The sequence below is a fragment of the Gadus chalcogrammus genome, chromosome 8, assembly GCF_026213295.1.
Source record: "Gadus chalcogrammus isolate NIFS_2021 chromosome 8, NIFS_Gcha_1.0, whole genome shotgun sequence".
Lineage (NCBI taxonomy): Eukaryota > Metazoa > Chordata > Actinopteri > Gadiformes > Gadidae > Gadus > Gadus chalcogrammus.
Window position 1 is genome coordinate 14,310,814 of NC_079419.1, and position 23,324 is coordinate 14,334,137.

The following is a 23,324-nucleotide window of genomic DNA, read 5'->3' on the forward strand; positions in this document are numbered from 1 at the left end:
AAACATAAAATGAAACACAAAGTCATAGAAACCATGAGGAAGGTATCTTACCGGTAACAACCAGGGTGGTGCCGCAACCAAAGATATAGACGCCCACAGTGAAATATCCTGTATCTTAAACCTCTGCTCACTGTCTGTGATGCTGTCAGCGCTGATCAATAACTTGCTGATAACATTGATCCACTATAGATGAACTGAACCACTACAAGGGAGGCGTGGGGATGAATGTTCTTGTCCTGAGAGGAGGGCTTTGTAAGAGGCTGCAGAGTAAATCAGGAGACTTGATGTCACTACTTGTGCTCAGTAGAAATTACTCCAAGGTCTTCTTCTCTCGTCATCGTAGGCTTTAATAACAACTGAAGACTCATTCCTTCTCATGCAAGACAACAATGTAAATTCATCCAGAGAGTGCTCCATTACCTAAGAGCTCAGTATTTTACTTGATTCTTGTCTCTAGAGGTGTGAGCATAAAGTCGTCCACTTCTATTAGAGCCTCCAGATGTCTGTCTGTTTCTCTTTAGTTTGATCCTGCCAACAACCAGTTCAGTGATGATATTAACTCAGCACAGCAAGGAGAGATCAAGGCTTGGATTGAAGCCTAAACTACAGACAGTAAGGTCCATGGCTCTGATCTAACAGGGATTGATCCAGATCTTACTGTTCATGTCCACTTCAAATTAGCGCCTGGCTGTAGATTGAACAGCCAATGAGACATGACCTGCCGGGTCATGTGATCACCAGAGTTTTTGTAAGGGGAGGAAGGAGAACGTCTCACTGTGTGACACCACTAATCCAACAGGAACAGTAGTAGGTGGCAGAATGGGACGCTTTCACCTCCTGAAGCGACAACTCACAGCTGTTCTCTTTGAGGACTGATGAGAAATCCTCCTTCTGAGGATGGTTGTATCCTTTGTAAAAGTTACCATTACTCTTGTCAATGCTAAGAATCAGGGTGAATGTTTCGCTCTCTTTCTTCTGGTACAAGAAGATATAGGTGCCACACTGTTCAGTGTTTGTGCATCTGAAGGAGACGCCTTCCTATGCCCAATTATTTATAATTATTTATTATTATCTTAAAAAACATTTGTCCTTTGTTCTTGTTTATGTTTTTTTGTTGTTATGTTATGTCTCATGTCTTATGTACCAACCACACCAAGTCAATTTCCTGTATGTGTGAATATACTTGGCCATTAAAAGAATTCTGATTCTGATTCTGATTCTGATTCCCCTTCTCTCCTGGTCCACGACACCAGGTCCTGAGTCAGCTCTGCTGCCATGGCAACCACCGCTGTAGGGACAAGAGCACATGGATGAGCATCCGTGTTCTGGGGTGGACGAAACCCGATGTATGGTGAGTTGTGATTGGTGGGAAAATGTCACCTAAACACAGTGAGCTCCAGGCAGCCCTAGAGAGTAGAAGCATCTGGTCTGTAGGAGAAGCTGAGGAGAGGGGCTGCCACTGAGACCAGGGTGAACCAGGGTGGCCTCAAATAGGTCCTCAACGCAGCCCCCTGGAGTCAACTGGGCGGGCTGCTTTTGAGTGACAGCTCAGTGGAACCAATAGCTTTTGGCTTCTGTGTGTCACATTATTCTGTGCTGAGTTAGGATAAACATGTGAGTAAATGTCAAAAAGGCATGTTTCAGATTAATGTGTATAACCTGTAGCTGAAGTTAAATATAACCACATATCTGCCGTTTATTCATTCCTCTAGCAATGGAGATGGTGCTTGTGTGTGTGTGTGTGTGTGTGTGTGTGTGTGTGTGTGTGTGTGTGTGTGTGTGTGTGTGTGTGTGTGTGTGTGTGTGTGTGTGTGTGTGTGTGTGTGCGTGCGTGCGTGTGTGTGTGTGTGTGTGTGTGTTTTGTGTGTGTGTGTGTGTGTGTGTGTGTGTGTGTGTGTGTGTGTGTGTGTGTGTGGTTGTGTGTGTGGTTGTGTGTGTTTGTGTGTGTGTGTGTTTTGTGTGTGTGTGTGTGTGTGTGTGTGTGTGTTTGTGTCTGTGAGTGTGTGTGTGTGTGTGTGTGTGTGTGTGTGTGTGTGTGTGTGTGTGTGTGTGTGTGTGTGTGTGTGTGGGTGGCTAAGGTTCTCTGTATTAGTACAGATCTGCATCTGTTTCCTCCACCAGCTCCATCTCCACCTCCAGCTCCACCTCAACCACCTACAGACCACAAGCATCTCAGAGCACCACCTGTCCCCCAGCACTGATGAGGGGCTGTCAATCAAAACAGCAGCAAGTAATCAAAAATGGGCAAGTATTCCAGAAATCCAATTAGACAAAAGACAGAATACATGTTATTTATGCCCATACTTTTGATTGAAATCATTAAATAGGTATTTTACATACATTTCAGATAAATATTTCCTTTTTTTCCAATTCCCCAAAATGTTTGGAATATAAATAGATGAATCAGTATGTTTTATTGGAAATGTTTAAAATATTGACTCTAATTATGAGAAACAGAAAGATAACTTTAGACACGAACACTTACGAATTTGTATTATCTCCAAGAGGAGATTGGGTCACTATATTAAAAGTTAAAAACAAAGTAGACTAGTTGTTATATACACACTCAAATGTCCCCAGTTAGCAATCAATGTAGTCTTATCTTACATAAATTGAAAAAATAAATCATTTAAAGAGTTTTATTTGTTAAATCCACATATTTAATATGATTCATAATAAATCATACACATTATACGTGACAGGTCGGTTGCATAAGTATGATGAGCAGCCTTTTTCTGAATCACACTAATGTGTTAATAATAAAGAAACACTTACTTTATCGTGTTTTGATTCTCTTTTAATTACCATAAATAACATAAATAAACTACAGTTAACCACAGCAAACCCAAACTACAAATTATTCCTTCACAACCACAAAAAAAGTCCATGAGTTTCTCCTCAGAACTAAAATAAACTAATTCAGAATAACAATATGCTGCTCCTCCGAAACTACAATACAAATATACAGAACTACATTAAACCCATCCAGAATTAGAACTACAATAAAGTCCTTCAGAACGACCTGCATCATAAACCTCGCTGTTCTCATCAATCCCCTAGATGATAGAGCAGCTCCACGGGGGGGGGGGGGGGCGGGCTGAGAGGGCCTCTTCCTGCAGGAGGATCACAGACTCCCAACCTGATAAGAGGCTGCACTTGAAGCTGGGAAAACAAGTCTCTCAATCCCGGACCATCAGCACCGGCTCTCCTCAAGGCTGCATTGTTCCCCTCTGATCTTCACCCTGTAGACCAGCAGCTGCACCTCTAGGCAACAGTCTGTCGAGCTCCTGAAGTACAGCGAGGACACCTCCCTCATTGGGCTCATCTCTGGTGGAGATTGATCATCTGGTGACCTGGTGCGGACTGAACAGCTCGGACACAATGCTGTAAAGACAGTGGGGATGGTTGTGGACCCCAGGAAGAACGCAGCCCCACTCACCATCACCCTGTGTGACTCCTGAGGCAACACTGTGGAGTCCCTACGCTGCCTGGTTCCCATCATTTCCAAGGACTCGAAGTGGGAGCTGAACATCAAGGATGGTGCCCGTCTGCATCTCATTCATCGGGTCCGTCCTCACCTACTCCATCGCCCTCTGCTGCGCTGGTGGCACTGCCAAGGACTCGCTCCGTAGAGGAGGGGAGTGGCGGAGGGGAGCAGGAGAGATTTTGGCTGAGCCCCTGACCCGGTCGCACCCCTCTGGCTGCGGCCGATCAGCACCGAAACCTCACGCCACAAGAACAGTTTCTTCCTTCTGCTGCTGGCCTTCTCAACATGGCACGGGACCCCCGACAAGGACTCGTACCCCCGACCTCATAGACACTATACACACCAGCATAGGGTTAAGTCTCAACGCCGGCCTTAATGTGTAACATTAACACAGTTCTCTGGAATATATTTCTTGCGAATTGCACCGCACAGCACTTTTATAAGGATCTCATGGTAAATGTTTCTATCTTATATTGATGTTTCTTGACCTATAGTACATGAGTTTTACTTTCTGTCTTTCTTTCTATTTGATATTTATGTTCATGTTTATTACTATTGTGATGCACCAACACCACATTCCTTGCTCACGTTCAACGGACTTGCAATAAAGTCTATTCAGATTCTGATAACCCTCCCCAGCAGCAGTGGAGATGTTGCTGGAGTGTGCTTGTGTGTAATGTGTGTGTGTGTGTGTGTGTGTGTGTGTGTGTGTGTGTGTGTGTGTGTGTGTGTGTGTGTGTGTGTGTGTGTCTGTGTGCGTGCGTGCGTGCGTGCGCGTGTGTGTGTGTGTGTGTGTGCGTGAGAGAGAGCGAGAGAGACAGAGAAGTTGTGGCTGTGTGTGTGAGATGTTGCTGTTGTGTAGGTGTTGGTCTGAGATGATTCTGGGAAATCAGATGAGCTCAGGTTCTCTGTATTAGTGCAGACCTGCATCTGTTTCCTCCATCAGCTCCGCCTCCACCGGCTACAGACCACAAACATCTCAGAGCACCACATCCTGTTCACCAGCACTGATGAGGAGCTGTCAATCAAAACAGCGGCATTGCCGTCTCCTCTGCTGCCTCAAACAATATAATAACATTATTAATAATAATGATAATTATAGTTAATAATATGACCTTATTATAGTTATAGTTAATTTTGATAATTCTATTATTTTGTTATAATTATTCTTTGTATTAACCCTAAGGGCCCTATCTTGCATCCGGCGCAATTGACTGTCTACACTGACGCATGAGTCGTTGCTAGTTTGCAACTGGCGCAGAGCGTTCTTTTCCCTCCACCGCCACGCTCCTGTAAATTAGGGAATGATCTTGCGCCCCAAGGGGCGGTTCGGCGAAAGGAGGAGGCGTGTTCTGGCGCAAACGTTCCCTGGTGCTACTTTGCAGTTTCAGAAAACAATTGCGCCACAAACTAGGAAATACCTGGTTTAAAGTCAGTGGCGCGTTGTTCAGAAGGCTATTTTAAGGGCGCATGCATAATGTTGCTTTTGCACCTCGCGCATGCACTTTTGCTTCTCTCATCTACCTAGCCACACATTCTTGGTAAATTATTTGGGAAAGAACAGCCGATACAGCGGTAATAAGTTGTACTTTTAATAAAATGCATCTGAAAACACCGTACAGCAAACACATATTTTCTTGACACAGACATCGTGTACAAGCCCATAACTTTCAGGATGATGAGTAGGCCTATTTGATCGTGGGAAAACATTGTTTTACCGCGAGTGAGTGTTAAAAAGAATGAATGAATGCGGGCGCGCGTGTGTGCATGTGTAAAATAATTAATGAAAACGGGCGTGCGCGTGTGTGTCCATCTGTTTAAACACACGCAAACTAAACACATAATGCATAATACAGTCAATGGCAATGTATATTAACGGGGGGACACATGCATATTATAATAGGAACGCAAGACGATATAAATTCAATACTGGTAAGAAACGATGTTTGTTAATGTAGAACCATAGTTACCCCATATCATATGTGTGTTCAAAGATTCATTTGAGGAGTCTGTGTTTCTGAAGTTGGGGAAGAAAACATTATTCCATGTGGGAATTTGGCCAAACTCAGTTAGAATTAATATTATTCATTTAAATTTACAGTAAAGTAAGCATTTTTTTTATCATATTTTTGTGCTTTTATTTTAGCTAACTGTTGTTCTAGCCTGACCTGTCTGTTAAAGTGGAGTTGTGTTATCATCAGCAAATGCACCAACCTTATGGAATGAAACTAATCTTATAATGTGTGTGTGTGTGTGTGTGTGTGTGTGTGTGTGTGTGTGTGTGTGTGTGTGTGTGTGTGTGTGTGTGTGTGTGTGTGTGTGTGTGTGTGTGTGTGTGTGTGTGTGTGTGTGTGTGTGTGTGTGTGTGTGTGTGTGTGAGAGAGAGAGAGTGTGTGTGTGTCCCAAGCAGAGGCAATATGATCGCCTGCCTGTCGGTAGAGGCCTGGCGCCGCATGGCGGACAGAGAGCATATCGTCATTGCCCAGAGCCTAACACATGTGTTGGTCAACAAATGTGTTTTGACATTTTATTTTTGTTATCTAATCAATGTGTTTGCCTTTTGTTTTGAAACGTAGTGGGGTATGTTTTCCCATTTTGCTAATCAAATAGCTTAGTCCGTAATAATGATCTGACTATCGAAATCGATTTGAAAGTATTGAATAGTGTCATATATGCTTCCATTTCTATGTAAGCCTACGCATATTGAATCTGGGTAAAGTGGATTTAAATAAGAATATAAATACAGCCGTTTTCATCCACATGAAGAGCGTTTTCCTTATCTTATTGATAGCAGCACCATCAATATTAGTAGGCCTAGCGGTTGGTCTTTTGCGGTTAAAATGTAGGCCGGCTGTAACTATTCATAAGTGCTCGTCTTTAATACGAGCTCTTATTAAAACAATCAATAAAAACTTAGAATTCCTTCGTCACACAACAACTAAAGCGGATTGGTTGAAATATGAAAACATGCATTAACCGGTATGGCTGTTCATTTTGCAGTTCTCTAAACTACACAGATCACACAATTACAATAAGAACAGCTATTTTTTTATGATTTAGAATACAGGGCAAATTGTCAATAATGAGAATAAAAAATGTGTCACTACTAAACTTCCTCAAACATTGTCATACCGCGTTGCCTTCTGGGAGTCGTAGTTAAAAAGACCAAATGGCCCTTATTTCTAAAACCATACAATACAATATTGATAAATACTTCCTTTTTAATTAAAAAGCTAATTATTTAAGAATTTATTTTGCAAGTATTTTACTTCTTAATGTGTCTTACTGATATTAATCCATATAGATCGCAATAGTAGGACTACATGTACCACCGAACAACGTCATTACGTATGGTTACGTTGTGCAACAGACAGTCAACAGAGGAAAAGACCAACCGCTTCCGTGTTGTTCCTGTGTTGTTTTAGCAAACAACTAGCTTTACGTGACTCAGATTGCATTTGACAGTACTTCGTGGGATGAATATCATGCTTTAATAAGCTCGTTATACAGCTTATCTTAATCATCCGAAATGTCGCTGCTACAAAGCTCAAAGAAGAAGGACAGACGAATTTTATCTGGTACCTGTCCAGACCCCAAATGCCAGGCGAGGCTATTCTTCCCTGCTTATGGTTCGATTAGTATTGAATGCACAGAATGTGGCCAGCGCCACGAGCAGAAGAGCCTCTTAAATGTCGAAGAGGTAACCGATCCAGATGTGGTTCTACACAATCTTCTCAGAAACGCCTTGCTCGGCGTGACTGGGGCCCCGAAGAAAGGCACGGAGTTGGTGAAGGTAATGGGGCTGTCCAATTATCACTGCAAGCTTCTCTCCCCCGTCTTGACCAGATATGGTATGGATAAACAAACCGGCAAAGCCAAGCTCCTCAAAGACATGAGTCAAGGTGACATGTTTGACTGTTCACTCCTCGGCGACAGAGCTTTTCTCATCGAACCAGAACATGTGTCAACTGTTGGTTATGGCAAGGACCGATCAGGTAGTGTACTATATCTCCATGACACATTGGAGGAGGTCAAGAAAGCCAACGGTAACAGAGAATGTCTCATCCCTGTGCACGTGGACGGAGACGGACACTGCCTGGTCCACGCCGTGTCCAGGGCCCTGGTGGGCAGGGAACTGTTCTGGCACGCCCTGCGTGAGAACCTCAAGCAGAACTTCAAACAGAACCTGGACCGCTACAAGGCCCTCTTCCAGGACTTTATCGATGCGGCTGAATGGGAGGACATCATCAATGAGTGCGACCCTCTGTTTATTCCGCCCGAGGGCGTTCCTCTGGGCCTGAGGAACATCCACATATTCGGCCTGGCCAATGTCCTGCACCGGCCCATCGTCCTGCTGGACTCCCTGAGCGGTATGAGGAGCTCGGGGGACTACTCCGCCACTTTCCTCCCAGGCCTGGTACCGGAGGAGCAGTGCAAGGGCAAGGACGGGAAGCACAACAAGCCGATCTGCATCGCCTGGAGCAGCTCGGGCCGGAACCACTACCTCCCCCTGGTGGGCATTAAAGACACGGTGCTCCCCAAGCTCCCAGCCCGGCTCCTCCCCAAGGCCTGGGGCGTCCCCCAAGACCTGATCCGGACCTACATCCAACTGGAGGCAGACGGCAGCTGTGTGATAGGAGGCGACCGCAGCCTGCAGGACAAGTACCTGATGAGGCTGGTCAACGCCATGGAGGAGGTCTTCATGGAGAAGCACGGCATCCATCCCTCCTTGGTAGCCGACGTGCACCAGTACATCTACCGGCGCACCGGGGTCATCGGCGTGCAGCCGGAGGAGGTGACGGAAGCGGCCAAGCGATCGGTCCAGGAGAACCGTCTCCACCGCTGCCTGATCTGCGGCGCCCTCTCTGAGCTCCACGTGCCGGGCGAATGGCTGGCCCCCGGAGGAAAGCTCTACAACCTGGCCAAAACCACCCACGGGCAGCTCCGACCCGACAAGAACTACAGCTTCCCGCTCAACAACGTGGTGTGCTCCTACGAGCCGCAGCGGGACCTCCTGGTGCCGGACTACAAGCTGAGCTCCCTGGGCACCTGCAACTGGTGCCACGGAACCTCGGTGCGCCGCATCCACGGCGACGGCTCCGTGGTGTACCTGGACGGGGACCGGACCAACACCCGCTCCCAGGGGGGGAAGTGTGGCTGTGGCTTCAAGCACTTCTGGGAGGGGAAGGAGTACGACTGCCTCCCCGAGGCCTTCCCCATCACCCTGGAGTGGGGGGGCTGCGTGGTCCGAGAGACCGTCCACTGGTTCCAGTACGAGATGGACGTGGCGCTGAACAGTAACGTTTACGACGTGGCCATGAAGCTGGTCACCAAGCACTTCCCGGGGGAGTTCGGCAGCGAGCTCCTGGTGCAGAAAGTGGTGAACACCATCCTGCACCACACGGCGAAGAAGAACCCCGACGAGTACAACCCCGTGTCCATCGACGGGGCTCACGACCGGAGGCTGGACGAGGTGGCGGAGGGCCAGCAGCCCATGGACACCCAGCCCCCGACCAAGATCATCCTGACGGGCCAGAAGGCCAAGACGATACACAAGGAGGAGCTGACCATGAGCCGGGCGGAGCGCGCCCTCCAGCAGAGCATCAGCGAGAACGCCTCCAGCCATCAGAAGAGGAGGACCGACCGGCTGAAGCAAGAGCAGAACCACGGGCGTCCGTCCTCCCCCGCTGCGACGCCGGCGATCTCCTCGTCCTCCGCGCCCGCCACGCCCACCAAAGCCACCTCCTCTCCCGCCTCTATTAAGGAAAAGAAGATCCGCGTGACCACCAGCGACGGCCGGCAGGCCATGCTCACACTGCAGGCACACACCACCTTCCACGAGCTGCAGAGGAGCATCGCCAAGGAGTTCTCCCTGCCCACGTCGCAGCAGTGCATCCGCCACGGCTTCCCGCCCAAAGAGCTCACCCCTCCGAAGAGCGGCGAGGAGACCCAGGCCGTGGCCCTGCAGCACGGGGACCGGGTGGTGGTGGAGATACTGAGGGCCCCTGAGCAGAAGCAGGGCCCCGTCTCCCGGTTCTCCGGCTCTCATTCCAGCGTCCACGCCGTGAAGAGCGACGCTGCGGCGAGCGGCAGGATGAACGACGGGGAGCTCCAGGACAACATCGACCTCGAGATGTCCTCCCTCTGTCTCCTGGCAACCCTGATGGGTAAGACTTCTCTGTATGGATGATGGACACCTTTTATGTGGTCTGTGAAATATTAGTTTCAGCTTTCCTGCTGTATTTCTTTGTAGCCTTGAACAGTGGTTTCTCAACTGGTCAAGCCTCACATGTGTCAGTCAGTCACCCAGAAATACAAAAGGTATCAATATTGCAGTACTCAACAATGAACTCCTGATGAGCGAGTAAGCCATTGAAACATGAGTTAACGTTAAAATATGAGTTAATTAATTGGCTTCTTTCCATAGCACACGGTTTTACATAATGCTCTGCGAGTCTGCGACATTTTCATGTCTATGACCTATGTATGCAATGTATCAGTATAGAAATTATTTATCTTTATTCATGTACCAATAACCGTATCCTTCACATCAAAATTGCCATTGTTATCTGGGTCAACTTTCCCCTTTCTCCTTATCACTGGGAGTCAATATGACGCATGAATGGACACAGAGTTCAAGGCTTGCAGTGGCAGGTGATTGGTCAGACAGGGGGTCAACAGCTGACCAATCACAATCTGTTCAGCACACCAGTATATGTGCCTTCTGTTCTTTAACTGGCTGGTTAGTTGGGGCAGCCAGCACCAAAAGCATTTGCCGCTGGGCTTTTCTAGGCACTGAAGAGAGCTTTGGTGATAAACAGCCTAGCTGTTCTCTGCTTGATAAAGTAACTTCTGAATAGTGTCACCGTAGCTTGTGTCAAACTCTCAGGTGACTATGGGAGCGAGGGGCTAGCAGGAAGGTTCTGAGGTTCTTCCCTCGCTAGCGGGATGGGGGAAGTGTCTGCCGGACTGGGACATGGCGGGTGGTGAGGTAAACTGTGCGAGCAGCACGCAGTGTGAGGTAACCCATTGAGTCTGACGGAAAGGGTGCAACCGTCTCCAGAATCTTAGTGTACTCCTTTTATGGAATCCCGTTTTTTGAGTGAGAAATTCCAATAATCTGTAAATGTATGTCTAATTATGCAGGTGCTAGCTTGTTTTTACCAACAGCCGTTGAGCATTTACATAATGACTAACCAAGTCCAACCGGAGGCCTGTATGAAAATATATTAATCCCATTCTAGTACAAACTTTGATTTTAGTTATTTAACAAATGTTTTGATCTGGTTAAGCAAGCTTCCTGAATGTTTTATTTTATTTGTGATGACAATTATTGAAAGGAGGATGGAAGATTACAATCGGTACATTAGAGTAACCATAGGAGACAGAGTGTGATCAGTTTTATGTGGTTGTTTCAAGGTGAAGACGTGTGGTCATACGCCAGGAAGCTCCCTCACCTCTTCCAGCATGGTGGAGTTTTCTATAACATCGTCCGGAAGGATATGGGTAAGATGAGTCCTGTTCATCCTGCAGAAATACAGTTGGCTAATACGGGGCCTTTGTATCAGTTTACTAAGAAAAGATTGTTAGTTATTATGGACCTTAAAGGTCCAGTGACATGCCACCAGGTGTGGTGTGATAGCAGTTACAAGCTGTTTTGGAAATCGGCCCCTTATGACATCACAAGTGGGCGTGTCCACCTAGATGTGTGCTGGATAGATCAGTCTACCAGCCTACCCAGTGGACTGTAGCGGACGTTAGCCATTATAGTATTCTTCATTTATTTATGTAGGCCTCTTTGGGCAAGATGACTAAGCCTTACCTGCTCCTTAATGTAAAAGTCACCTTAGATAAAAGCATCTGCTATTAAAGAATATACTGGTGTATAATATAGAATAATATATGTATGCATTTTGTAATCAGCCAATGATCCGACGCAGTAGTGGATGAACTGGTTCCTCCTGTGTTGCCAGGCCTGATGGACGGGAAGCACTGCACCCTACCTCACCTGGCGGGGAAGACGTTTGTGTACAACGCGGCCGAGGACCGGCTGGAGCTGTGCGTGGACGCGGCGGGCCACTTTGCCGTGGGCCCGGACGTGGAGGACCTGGCCAAGGAGGCCCTTCTGCAGCTGCGGTCCGAGGGGTCCCCCCGGGGGGGGGGCAGCCGCGAGGGGAGCCCCTCCCACGGCCTGCTCCGGCTGGGCAGCGGCGGCGTGGTCCGCAGGAAGGAGCAGACCGTCGCCGCCTTCCAGGGGAAGGGCCACTCCCTGGGCAGCGTGGAGGACGCCTCCCCGCCGCAGCGGCCAATCACGCGGCAGCACAGCAGCGGCGTGGACCTGAGCGCTAGCGTGTCCCGAGACCCCCCCGCGCTGTCGGACATCAGCGAGGACGCGGGCAAGGAGCTGGTGCGCATGGCGCCGGGCTTTGTCACCATGCGGGAGGGCGGGCCGCTAGAGCCCGGCGCCATGGAGCAGCAGCGGAGGAAGCTGCAGGAGATGGTGTCCTCCATCCAGGCCTCCATGGAGCGCCACCTCAAGGAGCAGCAGAGCCTGGCCGCCACGCCCGCCGCGGGGCCAGGCGAGCGGACAGGTGGGGCCCGGGCGGCGGGGCCAGGGAGCGACCCCGAGCCGTCGGCGACGATGGACGTGTCGGGCGGGGGGCCCCAGAGCGGCACGCCGCCCGACCAACCGGACGGAGGGACGTCGGGGGGCTCCCAGGATAACCAAGACGCAGAGCCCATGGATCACTCCTGATCTGGGGACGCCCCCGTGCCTGGCCGGCCCTGGGTCTCGCCGGCCAGCCCCCCGGGTCCACGTTGTGTTCTTCCTCTCGTCTTTACTGCATGACTAGAGCGGGTTGCCTGTTCCGAAACTCCCCGTAGACTGTCTCATCTTATCGCTGAACAGAAACACGCACTGACCCCCCCCAGGCCGGCCCAACGCGCTCCGGATCGGCCGGAGCGGGGACTGCATTCCTGTAGATAGAGGAATCTTTTTTTAGTCTTTAAGTATAAGGTTGAGTTGGAGCTGGCGTCAGTTCAGACTGGATCTCCCCCATGGGGGTCCTTGAGGGCCCATTAGCCTCCTCGCTTTCAGAGGGGGGGCCCAACGTCAGGCACCAGGGGTCAGGGGTTTTATCGCCTGACCTTTAATTTCCTCTCGTTTCCTTTCTATCAAAAGGTTGCCCTACAATCCTCGTCCCGATTACCATTACAGTCTAACAATAGTACCAATATTTCCCTCTGATATTCGATTGGTTTGGCAAATGTAATTCTAAATGTTGCTAAAAATGCAATACATGATAATGCTAAGGCTGTTCAACCGTGTAGTTATAAACCACGATGTTTGAGTTTAACTTCCCCAAGTTATTATTATTATAATAATTATGGTTATTATTATTTGTGCCATAAAATGGCTCTTTGGTTAAAGTTTTGTGTTGTGTAAAATTTCCTCTACAACCTACAATGAGATATGGCCAAAGAATGAAAATTACAAGTTACAATTGGAAAACCTTGATGGGCATTTCATTGTTTATTTCCTCCTCCTATGCAAACGCTCCACTGCGCTTTCAAATCGATAACACCAACCCCTGCCCCTCCTTCCCTCACGAAGAAGGAAGAATGTCTCCGCATGACTGCTCTACATGAGAGATCAATGACCTCGGCCTGAATATCTGTGAAACAACAGTTCAACATATAAACTCTCGCTACCTTCTTAAAATAACAAAATAAAACTATATATAACAAATAATATTTTTCACCTGCATCTTACAACGGTGTCTGTGTAGACTGGTCATTGATGGTGGCTGCAGTAGATCTATATTCGTCCAGTATTTGGTTTGCTGAAAACACAAAGGAATGGAGGAAGGTTCAGTCAAATCTTAACTAATGTGTTGGAAGTCCAGCCAGGTTTTTCATTTTCTCTTTTTTTTGCTGCCAAATAGTTATTCTAACCTTCACCGTGCACTTAAAAAGACCCAGTATTGTCAAAATAAACACCACCATACATTGTATGGCCTTAAAAATGAATTTGCCACTGGATACCTTTAGCTGCGTATTAGTGGCGGGTCTCCCCTGCTCCAGTCGAGAAGAGGTTGTTCCTACCTGTCACAGACGGCGGCCATTTACTCCCTTTTATAAGCTTGATTTTGTTTTGGAAGAATTATTCTATCCAAAACTATTTTAGTGTCCCTCAGTTAAGAGCCAACTGTAAACAATACATCAGGAGACAAGAGGAATCTATACCACCAACACTAATTATTGTTCCCCTTGGGCTACTGTGCTGACAAACAACATTGTAATTAAGTATCTCACTGTCTCATAGGAGTCCATATTGTAGTATATTTCGACATGTACAGAAACACTCCAGCTCCTCCTTTTGTTTGCTACTAAATATCCAATATCCCAATGCTTTAACATTGCTGTTTGCATGTCTGATAAATTATTAATCGAACAATAAAAGGCCTTCCTTCACCTGCTTGGTATATTGTGGTCACTAATGTGTAACTAGTCTGTATACCTGCTGGGAATATGAGTACAGAAGGTTATATGTAGGCTACAATGAGAAAACATACCTTTTCAAATAGGCCTGAACCTAAAAGCTTACATGTTGTTTAATGAACACAAAAACAAATAGTTCCAGTTGGATACGTCAATAGATTTTTCAGACTGCCAAGAAATTCGGTTTTCTTCCGACATCTCTATCTTCAAACCGCAATCAATTTTGCAATTCTAGATAATTAGCTAATTATTTATTAATAATATATTATTCAATAAATTCTTCCACAGCTTGGTTGAAATTGTTTAATGACAATATTTTGCAAAGCACATGTTTTATTTATTGTTTTATTTAATAATATTTTGTTACCAACTACAGCTGGCCAATCATTGGAACCTGGAGACATCAACTCTTGCCCTGGATAGAGCTCGAGGGGCCGGTTGTCTCGAGCGTTCCCTATCAACCGTTATCAAACATTTTATCGACTAAACAGCCGTTAATGGCAGAAAATGGGTTATTACGTTTCGAGACCGTTTTTTAAGGTAAATTACCGATATTCATATAAGCGAAATACTTTTTTTTTGTATTTATTAGTTAACACTATTTGTCGGTTCCTGTTAATGGAGCTAACAACGCAATAATAAGTAGGCTTGGTCAAACAGAAGTTACGCTACTACGGTAAAGTTACAGATAAATGTTTTCCTTGTATGTATATTATATAAACGTGTAGGTATATGAAATATATATTCTTTTCCCTTCCCTAAGTAAGTAACGCCTGCTAGTTAATAGCAAAGTTACTAGCTAGTTAACAGACTTTCGGCAGAAGATGAGTTACTCCTGCAAACCCGCAGATCTGGTAGGTAACGTTACATCTAGCCCGTTTTAGAAAGACGCTACCAGTAGCAATCAATCGCATGAAAACATAAAAGATAAGTTGAAATTTTGATTAAATCTGATGGTCGAAACACGAATTAAAGTTTCAGAGGCTATTTCATTTCATCATCTTTGACCTATCTGTCTGCCTCTGACTTGAATCCACAATAGTTAGCATTTAGACGGCATTTACTTAAGGTTAGCTAAAATTCCTAGGTTAGCTAAAATTACTTTATTAATTTAAATAAAAATACAACGAGTAGAAATTAAGAATAAACCTCAACATTATCGAGTGATTAACACTATATGCTTATGTTGAAAGTTTAAGATTCGACCCGTATGTAGTGTGTAAGGTAATATACCACTAGATAACTGTCAACCTTTTTTTTGTAAGCGTGAGGGAGCGTTCTGCTAGTTTGAGATCTGATGGTTGGAGGGGAGCAACTCCAGCAAGATTTTTACCAAGGACCAATGGTCTAAAGACGACGCATGGTTTAATAGGTGAACAGCTGTAAGAGTTTTATTTCAGATACATGGTTGGGATTTTCATCAGTTCTACTGTTGGTAAACAACAACCGCTTTTGATCATGACCCCATTTTTAGGTCTGGAATATCTTTGCGACCCATACTCTTTTAACCCAATCTTTGTCCCAGTGGACATATGTGCATCACGTTACAATATACAATAAGTGATTTGTGATCCATTAATCCTTATTCATAATCATTACGCAGTTTGTTTCTATACAGGAATACACCTTTCACTTTCTTTAATAACGATTACATCATCATATTCTTGATCTTATAAGTCAGCGATCTCCCAGGACCCAATAAGCATATCAGACGAACTTCAGTTGGGACCCGACCCCCAGGTATGCCGAAACAGTTGCCTAACTTGACTTTTGTTCCTCTTGGTGACTTGAGGATGAAAAGCTGCAGATGCTGGTGGAGGAGCATGGCTCCAACAACTGGTCTTTGATATCTTATCATTTCAAGGTAAGTATTTGAGAGGATTGCATTGTGGTCAACAGTATACAGGACTTTTCTATATAAAGAATATTCCATATTCTCTAGAGTTCGAGCTCTAGGTTACAGGTTAGATATTAAAGTCGAAATGGGTGACATTTCAATAGCTCTTTAGCTTATGCTTATAAAAAGAATTTGATCAATAAAATCACATCCTATTACTGTTCTATTCTACAACTTCAAAAATGCTGGCCAGCATCTACCTCTCTTTGTTTACCATAATATTACTATGGACCATCACAAAACCCCTCCCACTCACGCCACCCAGCCAATCGATCTACGTTAGGTCACGTCACACACTAGACCATCCAGTTAATGTGGACAGAAAACAGTTATCGAGTTTTTATTCATTTTGAAAGTCTACCCGCCTACTTACTGAGTCGGGCTCTCAATCTCACACATTGCTGGACAGCAACAGCAGATTAACACGCCTTACTCAGTCGCTTCCTGCTTCCTCTCAGTGTCAAAGGTCAGACCTTCAGTGTCAGCGGCGGGTGGCAGCAGAATGTCCCTCAGTCCAGAGTGGTGAAAGGCCCCTGGACTAAGGAAGAAGACGATGAGGGTAAAGAGGGACCTGGCCTGCTTGACCCTTATGTTGTCTAGCAGATGAAACTGCTAGAAAAACAATTGAGCATCGTGATGTTAGTGACTAGTTGCTGTGATCAATCAGTTAATAAAGTACAGTTATGATCAACATAAAGTAAGACGTCCACATCGATAAAAGGTTTGGTTTTCGTTTTCCTCCAAAATTCCCAGAGGTTGTTAGGGTGTTAAGCCACCTGACCAATCTACTGACCTCTATTTCTCTGCATGCAGGTTATCCAGCTGGTGCACAAGTATGGTCCCTAAACGCTGGTCAGTCATCGCCAAGCCACCTTCACAGCCGCATTGGGAAGCAGTGCCCGAGAGCGCTGGCATAACCACCTCAACCCGGCCGTCAAGAAGAGCTTGTGGACCCCTGGAAGGAGGATCGCATGATTTCCAGGCCCACAAAATCATGGGGAACCGCTGGGCACATATCTCCAAACTACTGCCTGGCAGGTAGGCTCAAATTAGGGGACAGACTAGAGTACCAACTAGGTCTTTAATAGCATGTGAACAGGGCACAGAAAAGGAGGCGTGGACATAACTACTAAATGTTTTGTTTCAAGGACATGTATCAATTCTATTTAAGAACCACTGGAACTCCACCCTGAAGAGGAAAGTGGAGAATGAGGGCTACCTCCTGCCCTTCACCCGCTCCTTCTCCCTCACCTTCACAAGAAAACTCTTCCCGACACTCCTCCGTTGCTTTCCATCTGACACTCCTACTCCAATCATCTCCCCCACAGCTCCTTGAAGTCCAATCGTGGACTCGGGACAGACAATGTCACTGCTACAGCACACTTTCCACAGTAAGGTCAAACCCCCAACTACTAGCATTGCATTTAGTCTTACCTGGGAACGTGCTCCAATTACCCCCTATATATATGAGACCTAATCTTTTCACATCCGACTCATTCTCCTCACTCAGCAGGGGGAGTGTTTGCAACACCTAGGCATCAGCTGTGGTCAAGGATCAGCCGTGTGTATGACCCAGCTCTTTAATCTGAGCACCCTGGAGGAGCCTGGTCATTGATCAGTGAGCACCCCCTCTTCGCACAGTGTATGCTTCTCATACCCAACAACTCTCCGGGCAGCTCTACACCCCTGCACCTCGCCCAGGCCTGTGGAGTCCCATGCAGATCCATTCAGGTACTTTGCGAGTGATGTCTGTGGGTTGGTTTCTGAACTGACCCTGTTCATATCCTAAATGTAACTTGACCCACAGGACCCAATGGCCCTGGGGGGACTGGGCCAGCTATAGCCTACAGCCTAATGATCCCATCACCCCTGACACTTGAAACAGCAGTCATCTCCACCCTCAGTTCCTTCACAGAGCTCAGCAGGGCACTGTGGACCTGATCTCCTCTGGCCTTGTGACAACACCGAAAGTTCACGGTCTCTTTTGCCCTTTTCTCCTCCACAAGACACTACCTCACACCTCAACTTGTATCCATTATGCAAAGCATCTCTTTCTAGTAGTCCAGACACTGGTCCTAAAATCTAAAGGTAGTCGATTTGATAAATAGATTAGCAGTTTACTAGCCATGCAACCATACGAACTCTTGCAAGCTCATTTTTGCTCTCTAGATGAGGTCTGACTTTGGTATGTATGAGATAGACCGACCAATCCCATCCATATCATTTGAGGCTGGATAAATACGATGATAGCAGCGCCGTTAGATGCATTTGAACAACACAAAGATGGCTGCCGCTGATGTAGAATGTAGTCTGTGTATTCTGCTACCGAGACAGTATTACATTTCATGGACCAGTATACTCCCTAAAAGAAGAACAAACGACTCACTTATTGCTTTGGTTGAGAAAAATGATGTTTTTTTTTTTTAATTATCACCCAGTTTATTGAATACTTTTTGTCCTACCTCATCAGCCTCACACCTGGTTTGTGGGTAACAGGACCTTATGAACTGTGATTCTTGTGGTTTCAGGATGGAGAAACGTGTCTCCAAAGCAGAGCAGGAGCCTAACGACTCCTGCTCCAATGGCAGCACCCCTGTCAGGACCCTGGGATTCTCTCCTTCAGAGGTCAGCATGGACTCTCACTTCAAGTGGCCATCTTGGTCCTCAACCAAGATAAAGCTAGATGGGCTAACAGGATATTAGTTCTATGTTCAAGGCAGGCCAGCTCCTTCCCATCTCCATTAATGGCCATGTGTGGAGTGGGTCTCCTCCTTCCGCTTCTTAGGCACCACTATCCACCAGTCCCTATCATGGAACCTCAACATTAGTCTTATTATTTCCAAATCCCATCAGAGGTTATACTTCCTCCGTCAGCTGAGGAAGTTTGGGGTAAGTCAGGCAGGCATGACCCATTTTTTATCGTGCAGACATCGAAAGCGTGCTCACCTTCTCCCTCCTGGTCTGGTATGGTAGTGCTACCAGCCAGACAAACGACAGCTGATGAGGGTAGTACGCAGGGCCTCTAAAATCATTGGCTGTAGTCTGCCCTACCATAGCTCGCACTATGACACCAGAATTTCCAGGAAAACTAGGAAGATCATCTCTGACCCCTCTCATCCAGCACACCACTTATTCCCACTCTTACATCAGGGAGGAGGTACAGAAGCATCACAAGTAAACAACACGCCTTTAGGGATAGTACCTATCTACAAGCTATACGCCACCTTGAACAAGCACTAAGCACTTTAAGGTCTTTAAGATCTTCATGTTCTCCTCACTTGCAGTTGTTTGCACCACTGTACTGTACTTTACTGACTGTCATCCCCGCGAACCATGCGTTGTGTGTTTTTCATGTGTGTTGTACTCCTTGTTATAATGTTGCCGTTTTGGCTTTCTGTCTTGTACTATGTTGTGTTGTATGTAGCTGTGTAATACATGTGAGCACACCAAAACAAATTCCTATCAACTGTATTTGTATACTGTTTGAAATGGCTATAATAACTTGAACTGGAACCTTGATGAAGATAGACGAGCCTTATAGGATACTAGTTCTTGTGTTCAACAGTAGATTGGTTAGAAGAGCTAAGAGATACTAATTCTATGATGAAGAATAGATGAAGATAGACAAGCTTAGAGTATACTAGTATATGTTAATCAGCAGATTCAGTTAGACAAGCTAGGAGGATATTCGTTCTATGGTCTGCTACTGTGGCATTTGAGAGGGTTTGTCTCCTGCCAGTTTCCTAAACAAGGGCCCAGGTGAGGATTCAACACGACCTCCACGCCAGTTAGTGCTAAGAAGCATCCCAGTGTTACCAGCAGCCCTCAGCCCAACGGAGAACTAGCCATCCACTGCAGCACCAAACACAACCCAAGTGCTATTTCACTACTTGTTCCCTGGAGCCCAGGTGTGTTTGATTTACTTGCTAGCGGCATTGGGTCCCCTGTTGGCTATATATTCTAATGAGAATATGAATATATGATGAGAAAATTCATTAATAACATTATAATGAATTCAATGCTATCGTTATTGTTTTTTAATCTCCATCCCTACTGGGCTGAGATCTGCAATGGTTCTGACCTCATTTTATGAAAGGGTTTTATTTTAGCGTAATGTCTATCCGGTGTCTATCTGGTGTTTAGTGTCTTAATAAAAGGGTATGCAAGGTTATGTGGAGGTGATCAGTATTGATGAAGATAATTTGCGTAAGTGAACCAGTCTGCTATGTTTGAAATGCTTTAGGACTCCTAAGGACATCAAGGACCTTCTGCTGCCTACTCCTCAAACACCAACGCCCTTCAAGTCCATCCACAGCAGCCAGGAGGGCCAACTGGCGCTTGAGTGCCCTCAGGTATTGCTCAAAAAGTATTTATCCCCTATACTAAAAGGGCCCCTATTTTCCCACCAGCTGTGATGTTTCCCACCATTCACTTTTAGTGCATGACTTTATTGTCAACAAGACATTGGATGCATCCTAAACTCACTGCAGTTATAAAGAGAGTGAGTTGTTGTGTGTGTGTGTGTGTGTGTGTGTGTGTGTGTGTGTGTGTGTGTGTGTGTGTGTGTGTGTGTGTGTGGTGTGTGTGTGTGTGTGTGTGTGTGTGTGTGTGTGTGTGTCTGTTCGTACTGTAGTGTGTGGAGGACATCAACATACCGTTGCTAGTTGAGACTGGTGTCTTCATGCACAACGGAGGGCTCCCTGTCTCATCTTTACTCTGAGGTCAGAAGATATCCTACCTCAGGAAGTAACTAACCAAAGTGACACACAAATATCTAGAACCAGTGGAAATATGCAATCGGGATGCTTGCATTTCGTTGATTAGGATGGTAGGGCCATATGAAATCCGTTTTATTTTTTTCCAAATTCCGTTTTATTTTTTCCAAATCCGTTTTTTTCCGTTTTAATTTTCATTAATTCCGTTTTTACACTTAAAATCATCAGAACGAGTTGTCAAATAAGTGCGAACGAATACAATTTAATCAGATAGAAGACTACATTTATTAAAACATCACAACATTGCCTGTTTTTAGTGCTTCAAATAAAACATGACATAAATATTAAAGTGCTTATAAACTCTTTTTTTATAAACTCAAATTGTTGTTTGAATGGGCGTGCCCTGGCTACAGCGTTCATTGTTTTTCATATGGATTTTGGACTTCAAGTGGTCATCGCACGTATCTTTGCGTTTCCAATCGATAGTATGTTGACATATTCTACAAAACACCTGAGTGATAGAAGTGTTTTGGATATTGTTCGGCTCTGAATTTGGGGTTAGAACCGAATTACGGGCGCTTCAACTTCTTCTTCGGCTTCTTGTTAGGAGCGGGACCTATTGTTTGCGTGGGGGACCAGGGATTTTTTTTTAACATTGTTGTGCGAGTGACTGCTAAACATTCAGTGACGTTAATGTCACCTGTGTTGTTTCCCTTTTCCCTCGAAACTGAATTTCACCAAAATAATGGCGAATTCCCGCTGCATTCCGCTGCATATTGTAAATGTGACGTCTGATGTGCCTTGTCCCTGTTGCATGTTATATGTGCTGAAGAACAGGAACCTGCTGGAAATCAGTTATTTTACTAAGACAGGCCCGTTTTAAATTGTAACTTTGTTACTTTTAATACTTTTCTGCTTAATAAAATAATAATAAAAAAAAATGATCAGTTGATTCCGTTTTTATTGTCCAATTCCGTAATTCCGTCCGCGTTTTCGTTATCGCGGATTTCATAGGGCCCTAGGATGGCAGCTGTAAAAACACTCTCAACAGCCTAGTGACCACTTCTTGCCACTGCCTTTTAAAACTTTTGCCATCTCCCACTGTTTCAGATCCCTGCTTGCTGGAGGTCCGAAAGGAAGAGTTTGGTTCTGGAGGCCTGGAGTGAAGACAGCCCAACTGGTCTATTCCGCGCCCAAGAACATTTCCAAAGCACTCAGGTAGCCGTAGTTCTCGTTCTGGTAGCTGCGTGATAGCCTATATTGTGTCATCTTGCTGGGATTTCCTTTATGCTGTACCAAGATTAGTCTAACTACCTCTAGCTGGGCCTAGACATAGCCTTCCATTCACTAGCTGGTTCAGTCTGATAAAAACCTTGTGTCTATCTGTCTTCTAGATCCAGGGAGAAAGCCTGCTCAGTCGTTCCCACCTGAACAGCTCTCTGCTGGGATGTCAGGAGCTAGGCTGCTCCCCAGAAGATGAAAGCCCTGGAGATCACCTACCTATCCAATCAAGATCAGCACAATCATAGCAGGTTGGAACTGCCCAATTTCCCCAGCCCCTACATTCCCCAGAGGCACCTCAACTCAGCTTGTTGGAGGTAGGAATATATGAAGGGCTTCAGTGTTCTGGGAGCTGGCCATCCTTACACAAGGTTCCTAGTTTTTCAAATATACGATAACCAGGGCATGAAGCTAAGGTAGTGCCATCGTGGTGCCTGAAGTTAGAGAATGACCCATTTGTAGGCCGACTGGTGAAGAAGAGATGGTGGTGTTGAGCTTGACTGAGCATAACACACACGAAGTCTGACCCCATAATACTGCTTCACCATAGACCAACAGTGACTCCAGCTTACATACGGCCACCATAAATCGACAGCAGTGACTCTAGACCATTGTATTTCTTCTGTGTTGGATCCAGCTCTACCTCCTGAACAGTATTGATTAAAGTCAGCAGTCCTCACGTCGTGCCACATTACGCAATCCATAATCCACTATGATAATCCCTATATGTTTGGTTTGAACCAAGATGCTGGCAAGGTTTCTTTCAGAGGGCACAGACACAGGAAATATGCTCTGTAGAGCAGAAAGAGTATATTTGAACCTAGAGGTCACACTTTTTGTATTTCCGTTTTGTTGGAGGTATAGTCAGCATTTGGCTAACTAAGCGAGCGATTAGAGTGACAATAGGCTTCAGTGGCGGTGAGGAGTAGCTCCTAATACACACTGTGGGGCTGGGACAGAACTGTCCCACAAGCTCAGATTGCAAGGACATTTTGAAGCACATTTTAACTGTTAATAACTGAAACATTTATTGGATTCTGGACAATATGATGCAGGTATAGTTATTCATTCATCTTCGGTAATGTAGATTGAGTGGGGTTAGCAACATGGCCACAATGTCAGTCTCCGACTGGAGGACATGTTTAGTTCTGTCTCCAGTCGGTTTTAGACAAATGTTTTTTAAAATCGTTTCTACTTTGAGTCTGAATTCAATGTTAGATTAGGTCCTGGACACTTCTTAGTGTTTTTACGTCTATACAGAATTTTTAACTTCCAATTTCCTCATCTCCAGTGTTTTTATGGAATGTCAGGTGTGAAAAAGTAATTTGTAGCACAGTTTGAGCTAAAGGGAGAAGACGATGCCTTGGTCTGTCTGTCTTGGTTTCTGGACATATGAATAGATGGAGAATAAAACCCTTATCAAAGGGAGACCTTTAAGTCAGTA

At 45.6% G+C, this 23,324-nt stretch overlaps 1 protein-coding gene across 1 annotated transcript; it reads left to right on the top strand.

Moving 5' to 3' along the window:
- The first annotated feature begins 6,832 nt into the window (after nt 1-6,832).
- Nucleotides 6,833-12,844, top strand: LOC130388126 (deubiquitinating protein VCPIP1-like). The gene is made up of 3 exons (XM_056597474.1): nt 6,833-9,654; nt 10,907-10,993; nt 11,461-12,844. Exons 1-3 carry the CDS (start codon nt 7,017-7,019, stop codon nt 12,240-12,242), a joined length of 3,507 nt encoding a protein of 1,168 aa, XP_056453449.1. The 5' UTR covers nt 6,833-7,016; the 3' UTR covers nt 12,243-12,844.
- Nucleotides 12,845-23,324: the final 10,480 nt, after the last annotated feature.

Excerpts from the sequence above, each read along its gene's own strand:
- LOC130388126 (XM_056597474.1), top strand. The coding sequence starts at position 7,017 with ATGTCGCTGCTACAAAGCTCAAAGAAGAAGGACAGACGAATTTTATCT. Across the intron at positions 9,655-10,906 it reads TCTCCTGGCAACCCTGATGG|GTGAAGACGTGTGGTCATAC; the intron begins GTAAGACTTCTC and ends GGTTGTTTCAAG. Across the intron at positions 10,994-11,460 it reads CATCGTCCGGAAGGATATGG|GCCTGATGGACGGGAAGCAC; the intron begins GTAAGATGAGTC and ends CTGTGTTGCCAG.